This window comes from Zootoca vivipara, chromosome 11 (genome assembly GCF_965207765.1).
Source record: "Zootoca vivipara chromosome 11, rZooViv2.hap1.1, whole genome shotgun sequence".
NCBI lineage: Eukaryota > Metazoa > Chordata > Lepidosauria > Squamata > Lacertidae > Zootoca > Zootoca vivipara.
Window position 1 is genome coordinate 39,596,927 of NC_142594.1, and position 15,812 is coordinate 39,612,738.

Consider the following 15,812-nt stretch of genomic DNA (forward strand, 5'->3'; position numbering starts at 1 on the left):
TAAAAAAAACTATTTTATATAGACAAACACACTCCATTTTACAGGTACATACATACTGATTTACTAGGGACTATTTGTGCAGGGTTTGTATAAAAGCTTTGAACACTGACCCCAAACAAATTTAACAGTACTTAGCAGTACTTTCTCTAGACAAGAGTATCCAAAACTCTTCATGCATACCATTCCTTACAACAATGCTATAAGGCAGATCAGCCTTATTATTCCCATAGCTGTGATGGGAGGGTCTGAGGCTGCCTGCCAGAGGCTTACTGCCAGAAGGGAGCTTTGAATGGGGACTTCCCAAACACACTCACATTCATTTCCTGCAGGGATGAATGAAATCACAGCTGAGATCCCCTTGTACTACCAGTAGCACTGTGAATATCTGATGGGCTGTCAATGCAAAAGACTGAAGAGGCATTTGTAATGCAAGTTTGCCTTCTGGCCAAGACAGTTTCCAGAATCCAGATTCACATTTACCAATTAAAAGCCACTGGAAGCTGCAACCCCATGCACATCTGCTTAGAAGCAAGCCCCACTGAGCTCAATACACCCAGATATAAGGTGCACAGAATTACAGCCTGGTTAACTTAAGGTCAGGAACCTCATTATCTCCAAAGGTAAATTATCTGAAAATAATGTCGCTGGAATGGGGCTGTGGCACTCTGGGTAAAAGGAATTAGCCTTACACAGAAGTGAGCCCCACTGAGTTCAATAGGGCTTGTTCCCAGGTTAAGTGTGTCCAGGATTGCAACCCAAGTCTATACAGTATAAGATTTTAAAGCACCACAGCACTTGGGAATGGGATGTTGTCATTATAAGTTCAAGTCCTTAACAAAGACGCCCTCTTAATGAAGACTTAAGGAAGAGGGATCACCCCAATGCTATTCGACATGATACCCCGCGGACAAGTCACTCTCAGCCTCAGTTTCCCAGCTGTAAAAAGGGAAGAGAAAGTGCCCCTTCTTCCTATCACCACGCAGCTGCTGCGGAAGTTTAAACTGCAGGTTCCTTTTCATATTAAAACTGAACGGGAGATGTCTATAAAGCACTATATATCTCGCCATATATCAGAAGCTCAGGGCGGGCAACAGGTTAATTTAATTTCAATATGGAAAATTCGGGGCGAGGGGAAAAACCTTTCAGCAAAAGTGGGGAGCAGCAGCCGTCGTTCTTCGGATGGGTCGCCCCGATGCTTACTTGCTTTTTCGCCCTCGGCTCTCCGAGGGGACTCTCCGACGGGGCGGGCGTCGGTCTCTGCCCCGCTTCCTGGCGTCGCGTCCCGCGCAGCCAGCTTCACCTCCAGCGCCTCCGCGGAGTTGGCGCCCCGGGAGCAAGGAAGGCAGCAGCCGGAGCCGGGCAGGGCAACCACCTCTCTCCGAACTCGCACCCGGAGCCACTGGCGGCGCAGTCCAAGCTGAGACTGGGGAAATCCCGGCGGAGGAGGAGGCGGAGCTCCGCCTGCAATCCCGAGACCAGCCGGGCGGCCGACGGACTGACTCACGGCTCCTCGACGCGCAGAGACTGTCCGGCCGCTGCCGCTTCTACCTCCGGTTTCGATTTCGCTTGTTCCCCATACCCGACAGAAGCGGGAGCTGGCGCCGACGCTGGCGCTTTGCAGCCGCGGGATCGGATCCTTTAACTTTTTGTGATCTACTTCTTTATTTATTTATTGGTTGCATTCACACTCCGCCTTTTTCTCCAAAGTGGCGCGCATGGCTCTCCCTCTCCTCAATTGATCCCCACAACAACCCTGTGAGGGAGGTCGCGGGGGGATTTGAACCCTGGGCTTCCAAGTCCTAATCCGACGCTCGAACCACTGCGCCACACTGACTCCTGCATTTGCTCCAGGGAATTCAGACACCTGCCTGGCCTCCCAAATTCCTCTTTTTTTTGCGGGAGCTGCAGGAATTTTCGAAGTACAGTACAGTACAGCCTTTTTTTTAAGCCTACCAAACCTTGGTTCCTGCGGGAGGAGGCCCTGACATTTTTTGTGCAATAGCTTTCCACTCCTTTCCTTCAAAAGAGGCAAACAAAAATAGTGATTTTTTTTTTAAAAAAAGGAACAAAATCATAAAAGCAAAGCTAAACTAATATGGTGGTTGTTATTTCTTCAGGAGCTCAAGCTGGGTGTAAGGTGTCTCTCTTCCCTTTGCTTTACTTTCCTCACAACAACCCTGGGAGGTAGGTCAGGTTGAGAGTTGGGTGAATGATTTGGCCCAAAACCACCCGGCCGGCTTCATGGCTGAGTGAGGGATTTGAACCCTGGTCTCCATCAGGGCTCTAGTCCAACATGCAATCCCTACAACACTTTGGCACATTCATGACGTTTTGCAAAGCATAAGAGGGCAGGTCTCTGCCCCCAGGACCTTACAAACAAAAGTGTGGCAGACAGGAAACAGCAGGAAAGAGTTAAGTGGGGAATAACATATATTTATTTCATTTACCCAGCTTTAGGCTTGTTTGCAGTGGGGGATAGGGATTAATGGCAGTCTGAATGGTTCTAGCTATACTTAAACTGCCTCTCCAAAAGCCAGAGGGGAAGGCCGCACCTTGCAGGCATTTCTGCAGGTGTCTAAAGAAGAGGAAATTCTCATTTCGGGGATTTCCACAGCCACCATAAAGGCTCTGCTTCCAGCACTTAACAGCTCTCCCCTCTCTGCTGTTGGAAGACAAATCAGAACCTGGGTAAAATAACATAGATAATGTAGAGCAGCCTTTGCCAACCTGGTGCCCTCCAGGTTGGATTATAGGGGCTCATATTAGGATGAGGAAGTTTCCAAGGCCCCCATCTGCACATTTAAAGCAGATTTTTTTAAAAAAAGTTTTTTTAAAAAAATTAATTCCATATTAATAGTACGGAACAATCCCCCCCTTCATCTTGTAGAGATAGGGAGTCTTAAGTAAAACTAAGCAAAAACATTAATTTGTCCATACAACTCGGCAGGAAGTATCAAAATTTTAGTCTCTGGTGTATCATGCCAGTTTAAAAGAGATTTCACTATTCTAACAAATACGATTTGTAGTTACATCCCTATGGGCCATTACATATCCTTTGCCCCCGCTTCCCTGTGGGCCTTTACTAGGTTTTGCCATAGGTTAATGCCTACTTACGGTATTAATGTTGATTGTAAGTTTTGTTTTGACCCCCCCCCCCCTCCATGTGTGAGCCCTGGGGCAATTCCCCACAACAGCGCTACCACCAAAATGATATAGATATAGTCCTATATAATGCTATAGTCCTTTGGAACACTTGACAGAACATCATCCATATTTTAGATAAGCTTAGTTTTTATTTTGGTATGAGCTTTCGTGCATACCAAAATAAAAACTTAGTTGGTCTTTAAGGTGCTACTGAAGGTATTTTTTAATTTTATTTTGCTTCGACTCAGACCAACACGGCTACCTACCTGTAATTAGATAAACTTGTGAAGTCTGAATGAGAGCAAATAACAGAAACGGTTGTTGGTGTTTTCCAGTTGCAGTTCCAGTTTCCTGTGATGGTAATACTGTACCCTTTTATTGTCCCAGTCAGGGCATAATCATAAAATGAGATACTGAGATATAAAGTGCATACTTTTTCTCCAAGTGGCATAACCTCCTCATTTAATCCCTGCAACAACCCTGTGAGTTAGGTTGGGATGAGAGGACGTGAATGGACAGAGCTTCATGGCCGAGTTTTCTCTTCACCTCCCCTTTCTCCTAATCTCCATCCTTTTCCTTCTCTTAAAAAGGTATGCCGGTATGTCGCCTCTAGAGTAGACCAGTTCAGTTGTGGGTCACAAAACACACCCATTGAAGATCAATGATAAACCATGCCTTTTACTGGCCCAGCTTCCCTGGGTATGCAGCTGCGTCAACAAGGCAGGACTTTGGGGCAAAACGTAGCAAAACTAGTACCGGTATCAGGGTTCCTCCTCCGCCCCCCCCCACGCATTACAGAGGGCTTATCACATTTTGAAGCAGGTTTGAGTTTATTAAATTTGTATACAGGTATAGCTTCTCACTACAAAAAGTCCCAAAGTGATTTACAACCAGAGCAATAATAGAGCAATAAAACACACACACACCCCAGCGAGTGTTAAAAACATGAAGTCAGGATACGAGACTATAAAAGGGTTCACCCACACCATAGCCACCCCAGCCAACCTCAGATGAACATGAAAACAACCATTGGCGCTACCCAGATTCTGCAAGATCACCCAAATTAAGCCTTCTCCAAAGTTACCTTCACCTCTAAAGCCTTCACCCAAATTAACTTCTCCAAAGTTATCACTTCACTCTTTATTTATTTTATCTCTCTTCCAACTTCAACAATGCCTAGCATATGTAACATTTTTAGCCCACATTTTCACCCAGAAGCCCAGAACAATCCTGGGAGGCAGATTGGAGAACAGTGATTGGTCTAAAACCGTTTGGGCCACAGTCTCTCCCAATGAAATTCTTGGGGCCCTACTTCTGAGTAGACATGCTTAGGATTGCACCTGTCAGTGGGCTTTGTGACTTAACATTGCAATCCTATACATGTCTTGCTCAGAAGCAAGCCCCACCGAGTTTATTGGGAATTACTCCCGAGTGAGTGTGTGCCAGATTGCCGCTTGGATTTGAACCCAATCTCTTTAGCCTCAGTCCAACACCAGCTAAAGTTCACCTTCCGCAAATTATTTCGAAAAACTCTCCACAGATTATTTTCGCGTGGAAGCTCCACCGAGGTCATCTTTTCAGGTCAAGATTTTAAGAGCCTGGGGTGGAAGGGAACTTTTCCATTCGAAGGGGAAAAGATTAAATATATATATATATATACATGTCTCTCTGTTTTCCCCTTTAATCCACACCAGAGACATGTGAACAGGCAGATAACATGTTAGGGGTTTCTCTTATCTCTCATCCATTCCAGCCTTGCTTTTCCTGGGCTCACCTTCTTGAAGATGGAGTCCATGTGATTCATCTTCCACCGAGATCCTCTCTCAGCCTGCTAATCCCTGAAGAAATCCGTGCAAAGGAAACGGGCAAAGGAAGTATATCAGGTGTGGAGCGATGGGAGGAATACAGGGTGAGGAATAGACAAGTGTAGCCGAGGAGCAGTACGTCCTTCTGAGCACCTACAGTAATGTGCAGCCGGACCTTCAGGTGTCACTATTTTAAAAAACCTGCCGGGGTTATTAGCATTCTGAAACTCACAATTAATTTTAATGACACCCTTGGTTCCCAACAGGGCCAACCTCACAGGATGAAGAGGCGTCTCTTTCTCAAGTTGCCAAGGTGCATTTTTCAGGGTGTGCCACACGAGATTCCATAGCCCAAGCATGTGCCGTGACTCCAGAGGCGAGGCCCATGGAAAAGTTTTATCACCAGCACATGGAGGAGGAATAAAGCTATCAAAGAGCTTAGCACCCAGCCATGTGGCCCTTGGCTCATCTCGAGAGCAGGGTGGAGATGGTTAAGCTGTAGTAGCTATTACTACTACTACTACTACTACTACTATTATTATTATTATTCATAGTGGTAGTAATAGTTTTCATTTATGAATCACTCCCATGGGGAAACCCCAAAGTGAATTGCAGCTAAATAAAAACATATATAAAACAGTTACATATATGAAAACTGTTTTTAAAAATTACAAATATAAAACATTCTTTAAAATATACATAGACAGATTTTTTAAATGGTGTGTACATTAAGCCAGGGATAGCACCTAAAGCCAGAATTGTGTATAGTTAAAACACAACAGGTGTTTTAACTCCCAGATACCTGCCCTCTTTCCACCCCCTTTTAATTTTTTTAAAATTTTGTCGCCAAGCGCATAAAACTTTTCATATCCTAGGACAGGCACAGGCAAACTCCAGCCCTCCAGATGTTTGGGACTACAATTCCCATCATCCCGGACCACTGGTCCTGTTAGCTAGGGATGATGGGAGTTGTAGTCCCAAACATCTGGAGGGCCGGAGTTTGCCTATGCTTGAACTAGGATAAAGATCACTTAAGAAGGCTTGTTAAAAGAGAAAGGTCTTTAGCTGCTCCTTAAAGAGGCAGCAGAGAAGGAACTGATATACAATGGGAGGGAGAGTTCCAAAGAGAAGGTTGTTGTTTAGTCGTTTCCGACTCTTCATGACCCCATGGACCAGAGCACGCCAGGCACTCCTGTCTTCCACTGCCTCCCACAGTTTGGTCAAACTCATGTTCGTAGCTTCGAGAACACTGTCCAACCATCTCGTCCTCTGTCTCCCCTTCTCCTTGTGCCCTCCATCTTTCCCAACAGGGTCTTTTCCAGGGAGTCTTGTCTTCTCATGAGGTGCTACTACACTAAAGACCTGATCATGACATCATGCAGAGCAGGCTTCCTGGTAGGAAGGTGTCTGCAACATGCCCTCTCCTGCAGAGCCCAGTGACTGGTTGGCAATCTAGGGGATGGGACAATCCTTGGGGTCTCCTAGTCCCTAGCTGGTTCACCAGGACCAGCACCTCGAACCTTGTGGCTGTAGCTAATTGGCACCCTTTTAGAGGTACTGTATACAAGCACTGTTATCATTGGCACCATTGCCACATAAGGACGGCGACCCTTGATTGGTCTGAGAGCTGCACTCGCCCTTGACCAGCTCTCCTGGGTCCACAAGCTGGCAGTGGATGTGGCCAAAGGCCTCCCATACGTCCACATGCCATGTACAGAACATCCACACGCAACACACACAAGCCTTTTGCCCGCTCCCCACTCATGTTCTACCAGTGAAGTACAGGGAAGGGCCATAGCTCTCAGGTGGTAGAGTATTTGGTTTGCATGCAGAAGGTCTCTGGTTCAATTCCCATCATCTTCAGGTAGGGTTGGCTAGAGTCCCCGTCTCTCTCCCCCCCCAAAAAAAATCCCAGAGTGTCTTTGCCAGTCAGTGCAAGCAATGCTGAGCTGGATAGACCAATGGTCTTGCTTGGTAAAAGGCAGCTTCTTATGCTTCTTCATGCGTCCAAACAGATGAGCAGGGAGGGGGCAATTTGCATCTCGGTGTGATGGAAGGATTTAAACCATGATGAGGATGAAATTAACTCTACCTCTGTTTCTTTTGCTCTACGTACTTAATTGCCACCAGAAAATTTGGGCTGCGGGGCTTGGGGGGGGGGCATTAGAGAAGGCATGGCAGGCCAGATCAGACTAGTGGTTCTCTGTTCTAGAGCATCTGTGACCCTTGTCTGGAATCTCTCAGGTTTTTTCACTTCAGGGTGGAATTTTGAGATGGACTCACATCATCATATAGAATCACAGTTGGAAAGAGACCACAAGGGTCCTCTAGTCCAACCCCCTGCAATGCAGGCATCTTTTGCCCAGCATGGGGCTCGAACCCACGACCCTGAGATTAAGAGCCTCATGCTCTACCCACTGAGCTATCCCAGGTTTGCCAATGCATGTAAAGTAGTCCCTAAGACTTCAGCATTAGACACACACACTGTATACAGTTAAAAGTGTGGGAGACATTGGTTTTAATTCCTATGTGATAATCAGGTGACACATCTGTCACTTGATTGCTTACCTAAATACCAGCGGCTGGACTCTATGGGTGGGGTTGAATTACCCATCATAAGGACAAGCTCCGAGCTGAAGGCTAATCCTGCAAAAGGGAACAGCTCTAGGGTAACCCTGCAAACTGTTACAAGTGGCGGTGGGTGGAATAGTTGGTGTTGTGTAATTGCACTTCATTGCACTTCCTTAACACCCTGGGATAGATTTGAAAGAAAAGCAGACTACAAATACAAGGAATAAATAAATAAATGGAATATCTCATGCCTCCTTCAGGCCTCAGCCCAGTATACCTGAAGGAGCGTCTCCTCCTCCATCGTTCTGCCCGGACACTGAGGTCCAGCACTGAGGGGCCTTCTGGCAGTTCCCTCACTGCGAGAAGCAAAGCTACAGGGAACCAGGCAGAGGGCCTTCTCGGTAGTGGCACCCGCCCTGCGGAACGCCCTCCCAGTTAAAGAGATAAACAACTACCTGGCATTTAGAAAACATCTGAAGGCAGCCCTGTTTAGGGAAGTTTTTAATGTGTGATATTTTAATGTATTTTAATCTCTGTTGGAAGCCACCCAGAGTGGCTGGGGAAACCCAGCTGGATGGGTGGGGTATAAATAAAAAATTATTATTATTATTATTATTATTATTATTATTATTATTATTATTATTATTGTGTTTCACTGGAAGGTTTGGGAGCACATGGGCTGTGCAGCATTTCATGGCCTGTTTACAACAGGGGTGAAGAACCTCAGGCCTCAGGGACTCCCTTGGCCCTCTCTCCAGGCCATGTCTCCTCCTCTCCCCTTGCCACACTGCAGCCTATGGACTATGCGCAGATGGTGAAACTGACAGCAAAAATTAGAGGCCCCAAAAAAGAAATGCTTGTAGAAGAATGGAGACCCTTTCCGGATTATCTGAGGAAAATATTACAGTCAAATAGAAATCGCAGGCAGGACTTGAAATATAAGCAAAGGAATGAGAAGAAGGAATGTAATGTAGGATATATGTTTTAGAGAAATATTACATTTATGCCATTCCTCAAATGGTTCTGCCTGGGTGGACTGTGTCTTTGGTCTTACAATGCCTTTTGCTTGCCTGAATGGAAGATAAGGTGTGAGTGTGTGAAAAACCAGCCTTCTGAACAAATGTGAAATTTATTTATTTCTGCTCAGCCCACTTTTGTCTCTGGCTCTGTCCAACACTGGCATGTTGCCCAGGAGGGAATGTGGCCCCCAGTCTAAAAAAGATCCCACCCACCCCCCTGCCCTCAAATAGTATCATTTATCTTGACAAAGAAATGCCAAAACTCTTTGCGACTCCCATCCCAACCTCTAACTGGTTTGTAGATGTGAATCAAAGATTGAAATGAGCCGAGAATCAGTAACCCCACAGGTGTGATCATGGGTTCCTTAATCATCAAGGCTGCAACCGTGTTATCTCAGATGGGTGTGGTTCCCTGTTCCATAGAGACACACTGCAGCCAGCAATTGACCCAAGACAGCAAATGGGTGTGGATGAAGAATGTCAGAATTAGCTGAGCAGCCAACAAATTAGATCTAGCAACCTCTCTATCTTGACTCGTTAGAAGAGGCCACAAGTGGTGCAGCCACTTTTCATCAGGGAACATCAGGGACAACAAGGAAGAGCCAAAATAGTTTTCAGCTGATGTGCTTTCAGAACATAACGAAAGCTCTGCTGGATCAAAGGTCCATCTAATCTGGCGCTCTGTTCCCACAGTGGCCAGACAGGTGCCTAAGGCAAAATGCATCGTTCGAGTTGTATTATGCTTCATTACGCTAACTCCGGAAATGGTTTTCAAACTGGCTGAATTAAACATGCTGCATGTATTGTTGGTGGGACCGCTGGCAAAAAGGGTGGCAAGAATAATATTTTATTGTACTAGCCAAAGACCATGACAAAACCATACAAACACTATCAAGAGGAAATAAATACATATATAAAAACATAAAGGCTCTGCAGAAGCAATCAGAACCGTATATTGCAAGCGAGACTGTAAATGGGGTGCCTCTATAACTTCATACAACAAATTTCTATTTAGACATCTGAATCTCCCTTACAATTTACTGCAGTTTTATCTTCCTTCTTCCTGATCTTTCCTTCCTGCCAGCGCAAAGAGGGCCAAATTATAAGCGACTGAGGCATTAGAGTTGCTCAGCAGGCACAGAACCCTCATTGCCTAGGGGAGACTGTTTTCCTGGACAACAAGGGATTTAGAAAGCATCTCTGGACCACTGGTGATCTGCAGACCACAGTTTAGGAACCCTGTAATAAAGTTAATAGTGTCTACCACAGTCTTTAGGCCTTTCATGATTATTTCATGAAAGCACTTCTAATGATTCCTTCAGTCAGACTTCAAGAACAAGGAATGTCCCATGAAAAACAGAAAGGGTGGTCACCTAGATTTCTGGGTGTGGAAACTGAAAGCAGTCCTCCCCCTCCAGGCTCACGTGCACAGGTGTCATAATTGGCCACCCAGACAGTCCTGCTGTGATGACTCCTGCCTGCTCAATGGGAGCCATGCGCAGAAGACTCCTCCTTCTGGAAGCATCCAGATTATACGCACGGCAAAGGAAGCTTGGGATGGACAGCAAAGTCCCTCAGGGATCATTCGTGAGACTAGTCAAGATCCAGTTATCTTTGGGATAACCATCACTTTGATGAGGTAAAATAAAAGCCCGAGAAAACAGGCAGCGGTTAACACGATCGCTTCTACACACTTATAACACCTTAATTTACTTCAGCACAAATCACTAGAAGGGAAGTGTTTTACTTCAGTTGGGGAAATTATAGAATAGATGGAAGTAGAGGCGGACTGTCTTTTCCTAAGCAATAGTGATGGGGAAGGGAGACCTGTGGCCCTCTGGATGTTGCTGTGCTCCAGCTTCTATCACCCGGCCGTCAATCTTGGCCATGCTGCCTGGGGCTGATAGGAGATGGGAGTCCAACAGCAGCTATGCAGGTTCCCCAGTCCTGCCCATTCTGTCTAAAGCTTCCCCACACAATGGGCCACAATTTAGGGATGAACAAATATTGCTCCAGTTCACTTGTCCTTTGACTCAAATCTAGCTGGGGGTAATGGAAGTTATAGTTCAAAACATTTCTAGGGCAGTGCATTGGCAGAGGCTGCTTGAGGAAACCTGTGCACAATACACCAGTTGCTCTGAAGAAAAGCACAGAAGAGCTGGATCAGAACAATGGCTCACCTAGCCCAGCACTCTGTTCTCATACTGGCCTGTGGAAAGCCAGAAACAGGACCTAGGTGCAGTAACATTCTTTATTTCCACCAGCTGATACCGCTGGAAAAACATGGTCCTCATAATGAATTTATCTCAGTATATGCTACCTTTTCATTTAATAAGATGTCCTGTCCCCACTCTCTTTCTCTCTGAACTCTCCATATAGTGCCAAAGATAAAAATAGGATTGACATAAATATTATCGATGCAACTGCGGGCAAAATTATTGCAAATGTTTCATGTTTTATTCTTTCCATTTGTTTATTTCATAAACAATATGTTCATCCTGTTGGATTAATAATAATATTGTTTAAGAGCACACACCTTGAGGACTAGGAAGTTGACCAGGGGCAGGTGAATGAGCCACAAGGGGACCACAGTTAAGGGACAAATAAACAGACGAATAGAAATGGTAGAAATGGTAGAAGCTTCATCTCTTCACCTCAGGCAGCAAAAAAAAACTAACACTGGCCCAAAGTTAGAAGGGGAAATTTAAGCAGGTGCAGCATGCCATCAAAGTGTAGGAGTCTGGAAAGGCACCCCTGTTCCCTGCAACTGTTGTCTTCTGCAGCATCCAGTTGCCCTTTGAAGTTGAACGTTATAGAAACACACCTAGTCAATGTCCTACTAAGGATGGGGACAGGACTGCAGCTTGGTAGTGGAACACATCCCTTAAAGACAAGGGTCCTCCAATGCAGGGTGGATAAAAATCAATGATTTTTTAAAAAAAATCAAAAAAATCAGATTTTTTTGATTTAAATCGGATTTTTTTGATTTAAATCGATTTTTTTGATTTAAATTGGATTTTTTTAAATAAAATGCTTTTTGAGGAAAACATATTACCATCCAAAGGTTATTCTATCATGAAATAAATATTAGTTTTTTAATTTTGTAGTATAAGGTTGTATATGTTTAATTTTGGGGGTAAATAAATTCCATTAATCCATTCACAATGTTATGCTCTTCCAGAGGTTTTTGTAAGATTATTGGGCAGTTTCTCTGCCTACAAGATATTATCACAGGTGCTTGGTTTACTTTTGCAGTTCTCAAAACTGAATTTGACTAAACAGAGATCACATGCCTCTTCTTCACAGCAAAAATGTCATAACATGAACAGAGTTGAGAAAAAGACCTTAATCCTATTGTTCTACAAACCTATGAATACAGAAACAACCCCTTCAGTGCTAAGTTTCAAGAAGTTCAGTGAATAGAATAGAAACAATATTTTTCTGATTGTTTGGAGTGGACAGTATTTAAGTTTTTCATGTGTAGGCTGGGCTGACAGTCTTAAGTTTCTTAAAATATATATATATATTGTTTTTGTTTAGCCAAATTAGTTAACAAACATGGATGTTTGTTTAAGCAAATAACATTTGCTGAAATGTTATTGTTTCAGTTGAATAAATCTATTTAAATTGTTATTATTAAGGTAATGATTATTTTTCTCCTTCCTAAGTACAACAGTAAAGTTGTCCAAATATGAATGATTAACCTATTAAACTGGGGATAAAAAAACTAATATGAAAAGTTGTTATTCTAAAAATCTACATCTACTTGCATATTAAAGTTATACCAGCAAGAATTAGTCTTTATGATTTAAATCAACTATGATTTAAATCAAGCCTTACTGACTAGTGATTTAAATCGTGATTCAAATCGTGATTTAAATCAGTTTGATTTAAATCAAATCCACCCTGCTCCAATGCAATTCCAGGCATCTCTAAGCAAAGCTGGGGAATGCCCCCTGCCAGAAATGTGCTGCTGCCAAAAGGACCAGTGGTCCTTATCAGGCAGCGTGTTATAATGTTTTCTTAATCACATTGTTTTTGTTTTTATCATATTGTTACTTTATAAAGTCCATTCCTACAAAATTCAAACTCATTTCTCAGCTTGGCTGCACGTGTCACTACAAATGGTGCTAAGTGGGCTCAGAATTGAGGGTACGTTGCTACCGGTATTGCTGCTTATTTCCAGGTGCCTTTTTTATTATTCATGTGCAAAGATTTAAGCTCTGTCCTGATGTTTACTTGGATATAAATTCTGCTTAGTTTAACAGGACTTACCATAATCCTAAATAGACTGGGTTCACTGTAGCACAGTTCGAACGCTCTATCAGCAGCAACTTTGGTGACCCATCCTTAAATAAAGCCAGGATTACAGTACAAAAAATTACGGCGTTGGAGCCCTGATGGTGGCTGAAACCAGCACTCAGTTCAGGTCTTAGCACTGTTGTTACGACAGGCAAACAAATTAATCGACAGGAGTCCCGATGGGCCATTCGCCACGACAGATAAAAACGGAGCCTCCGCATTCAGAAGCATTCTATCCAATAATCTATCGCTTCTTCTCGCGAACCCCGGAGATTTGCCCTCTCCGCGCTCCCGTCGAAAGGAAAAAAAACGCCCGCGCGCGCGCACTGAAGCCGATGAATATTGACCCTCGTGTCGCCCCGTCAGGTGTCGCGCGTGCGCAGTGCGGGCCCTTCCCGCGTTTCTTTCAGGAATGGCGGCCCCCATGGGGCGAGTGCCTCTTTGGTTCCAGTGCCGGGGTCTGTGCTTCCTCCGCCGCGCCGAGGCCAGGCTGAGGGTCGCTGGGAACCGGTTCAGCTCCACGGAAGCTGCGGCAGCTGCGCGGAGGGAGCCGCAGGGCCCCGGCAGCGAGGAAGCGGCGGCAGGTAAAAGAGGTTTCGATTTCTTGGGAGGCCGCTTCCCGCCCGCCCTCGCGTTCCTCCCTCTCTCTTGAGGTCTGCCTGTTGCTTGGCAACTTGAGGGGAGAGGGCGAGGGACCCTCGAGTGGCATAGCTGTTAAGTTTCCCCTTTTCTCGCGAGGAAGCCTATTCAGCCTAAGGGAATTTCCCTGAAAAAAAGGGAGAACTTGACAGCTATGTCGAGTGGGTGAGCAGCGAGGCGAAGGGATTCGCTGCCTCGGGGATGCGCTGGCGGCCACCGACTTGAGATGGCTTTGAAAGGGGACGGATGATAAAGCTACCAGTGGCTATAACCTCGAAAACAATATCGCCTCCAGGGTGTCTGTTGATAGTGGTTTAATATTGCATCCATACAGGGACGACCCACCCATGAGGCAACTGCCTCAGGCGGTAGGGTCCAACAGGGGCGGCAGATCCCAATGTCAAGCTTTCTTCGCCCGCCACCACCACTGCCTTGTTCTTGAGGTGGATCTTCCCTCACCGGTTCTTCCCTGGTAGGGAGGGAGTTGCCCTTTTTGGGTCCGCTTCAGTTGGACCTATACTAGTGTGACCAGCTGAGTTGTGCAGCACCAGTAGAGTAGTCCAGCAAAGCTTCACAATCTTCTCATTTTCCTGTCGTTGGTCTTTCTAGAATTGACAGTGAACACCGTTCAGTATAAAGTGTTTTATTGACTCAAGATAATTCAAACACACACACACACATGCTTCATAAGTTGTATTACTGCATCATAAACTGTACTGTTTGCAGGAACTTGGTCTTAGAGGTTAAAGTGAAGAAATTCAAATACACAGAAAGATTCAAGTTCGAAGAGAGATCCACCACCACCACCCACATTGCCTATGGCCTTAAGCTATTTCAAGATGCCTACCACAGCTGGCATCCTAACCATGAACAGATATCGGGTGTTGGGGAAGGGCACCTTGAGAAACAGACTGAGCAGTTGGTGCAATTTTGCGCATATTCCCAAATTACACAAACACCTGTGAATACTAGTGTTATTGCCGTCATCCTCCCCATAGGTATCTGGTTCACCACTGGAAAACAGGGTGCGGGCCTTTGGTCTGATCTAGCAGGGTTCCTCTTAAGTTCTTATACCTGGTACCTGGGGCTGTTTCCAGTTGAGCAAAGTGTGCCTTCTCACACACATCCAAGCCCCCACAGGACAGTTCATGCAGGCAAGGGATGTTGTGCTTAATACCTGGATGGCACCGTAGCCTCTGGACTTTTTTTTTTTAGCATGGCATGTGTAGGGGAATGATAAAACTAGGTTGGTTTGGGGAAATATTCCATTCCACCCTTTATGCAAGCATTCAGAAATGGTGTGCCTATCTGAAGTCTGATGTAAGTCCATTTTACTACCTTAGCAGATCTGCTGCACATAGGCTCAAATGGTGATTTATTTTTGTATATGCTACCTGCAAGCATGAGCATCGGCACATGGCAGCTATTCCAGTGTGGGAAATGCACCTTATGTAAATAATTATTCTGGTTTTGACCATGTCTGAAGAAGTAAAAATTATACAGGTAACAAGTTTAGTGAAAAGAAAAATGCACACAAGCTTTTATGTAGGTTTTTTTTGGGGGGGGATTGTTATGTAGTATGTACCTTTTTGCTTTTAAAAATGAAGTACATGTACTAATATCAGGTTGTAAAACTCTGCTCATATAATCTGCCCCCCCCTTCCATCCAGATACTGAAATTAGCACCAGAAAGAAGACATTCAGTAAGGTCTTAGCAGAAAGACGAGAGCAGGCACAAAGAACAGTGTTAATTAACTGCCCATCCAAAATCAATGAGAAAAAACTACTCAAATACTTGTCATCTCATGGAGACATTAAGAATCACTTCTTCTATGAAAGTTACGTAAGTACAGTATTTGCAGCATTAACAACTGAATTTGTGTGATTCAAATATAAAGACCCAAGAGCAGATGGACTTAAGATAACTCATCTGTATCCTTTACAGAAGTGGATAGCATGGGAATTAGTGTTTGGCAGATTTTAAAATACTTGCACACAAAGGTCTCCCAAGGCAACTTACAAAATAAAGTTAGTTTCATACACATAGCAGGAACATTTAGCTTTACAGTGGAATCTTGGTTCTCAAATGGCTTAGTTGACGAACACACTGGCTCCCGAACGCCAAAAACCTGGAAGTAAAGTGTTCCGGTTTTCGAACATTTTTCAGAAGCTGAACACCCGACACGGCTTCTGCTTGAGTGCAGGAAGCTCCTTCAGCCAATCGGAAGCGGTGCCTTGGTTTTCGAATGTTTTGGGAGTCAAACGGACTTCCGGAACGAATTAAGTTTGAAAACCAAGGTACCACTGTAGTCTTAACATGTTAAAAAAATGA

The 15,812-nt window shown here is 44.7% G+C and overlaps 2 protein-coding genes across 8 annotated transcripts in view; one reads left to right on the plus strand and one right to left on the minus strand.

Moving 5' to 3' along the window:
• Positions 1–5,056, minus strand: part of MAP3K8 (mitogen-activated protein kinase kinase kinase 8) — a 35,274-nt gene extending 30,218 nt beyond the window's left edge. For 2 of the 5 annotated variants that reach the window (XM_088653419.1, XM_035129627.3), the window contains exon 1: positions 1,201–1,404. The gene's annotated coding sequence lies outside the window, so the exon portion shown is untranslated. Of the gene's footprint in view, positions 1–1,200; positions 1,567–4,918 lie in introns of those variants that run through there. The other 3 variants (XM_035129630.3, XM_035129628.3, XM_035129633.3) reach the window with 3 other exon arrangements.
• Positions 5,057–13,243: 8,187 nt separating this feature from the next.
• Positions 13,244–15,812, plus strand: part of MTPAP (mitochondrial poly(A) polymerase) — a 31,819-nt gene continuing 29,250 nt past the window's right edge. For 2 of the 3 annotated variants that reach the window (XM_088653416.1, XM_035129807.3), the window contains exons 1-2: positions 13,244–13,425; positions 15,151–15,323. In XM_088653416.1, the coding sequence (XP_088509542.1) occupies positions 13,254–13,425; positions 15,151–15,323 (345 nt within the window). In that variant the 5' untranslated portion in view covers positions 13,244–13,253. The remainder of the gene's footprint in view (positions 13,426–15,150; positions 15,324–15,812) is intronic. The other variant, XM_035129808.3, reaches the window with a different exon arrangement.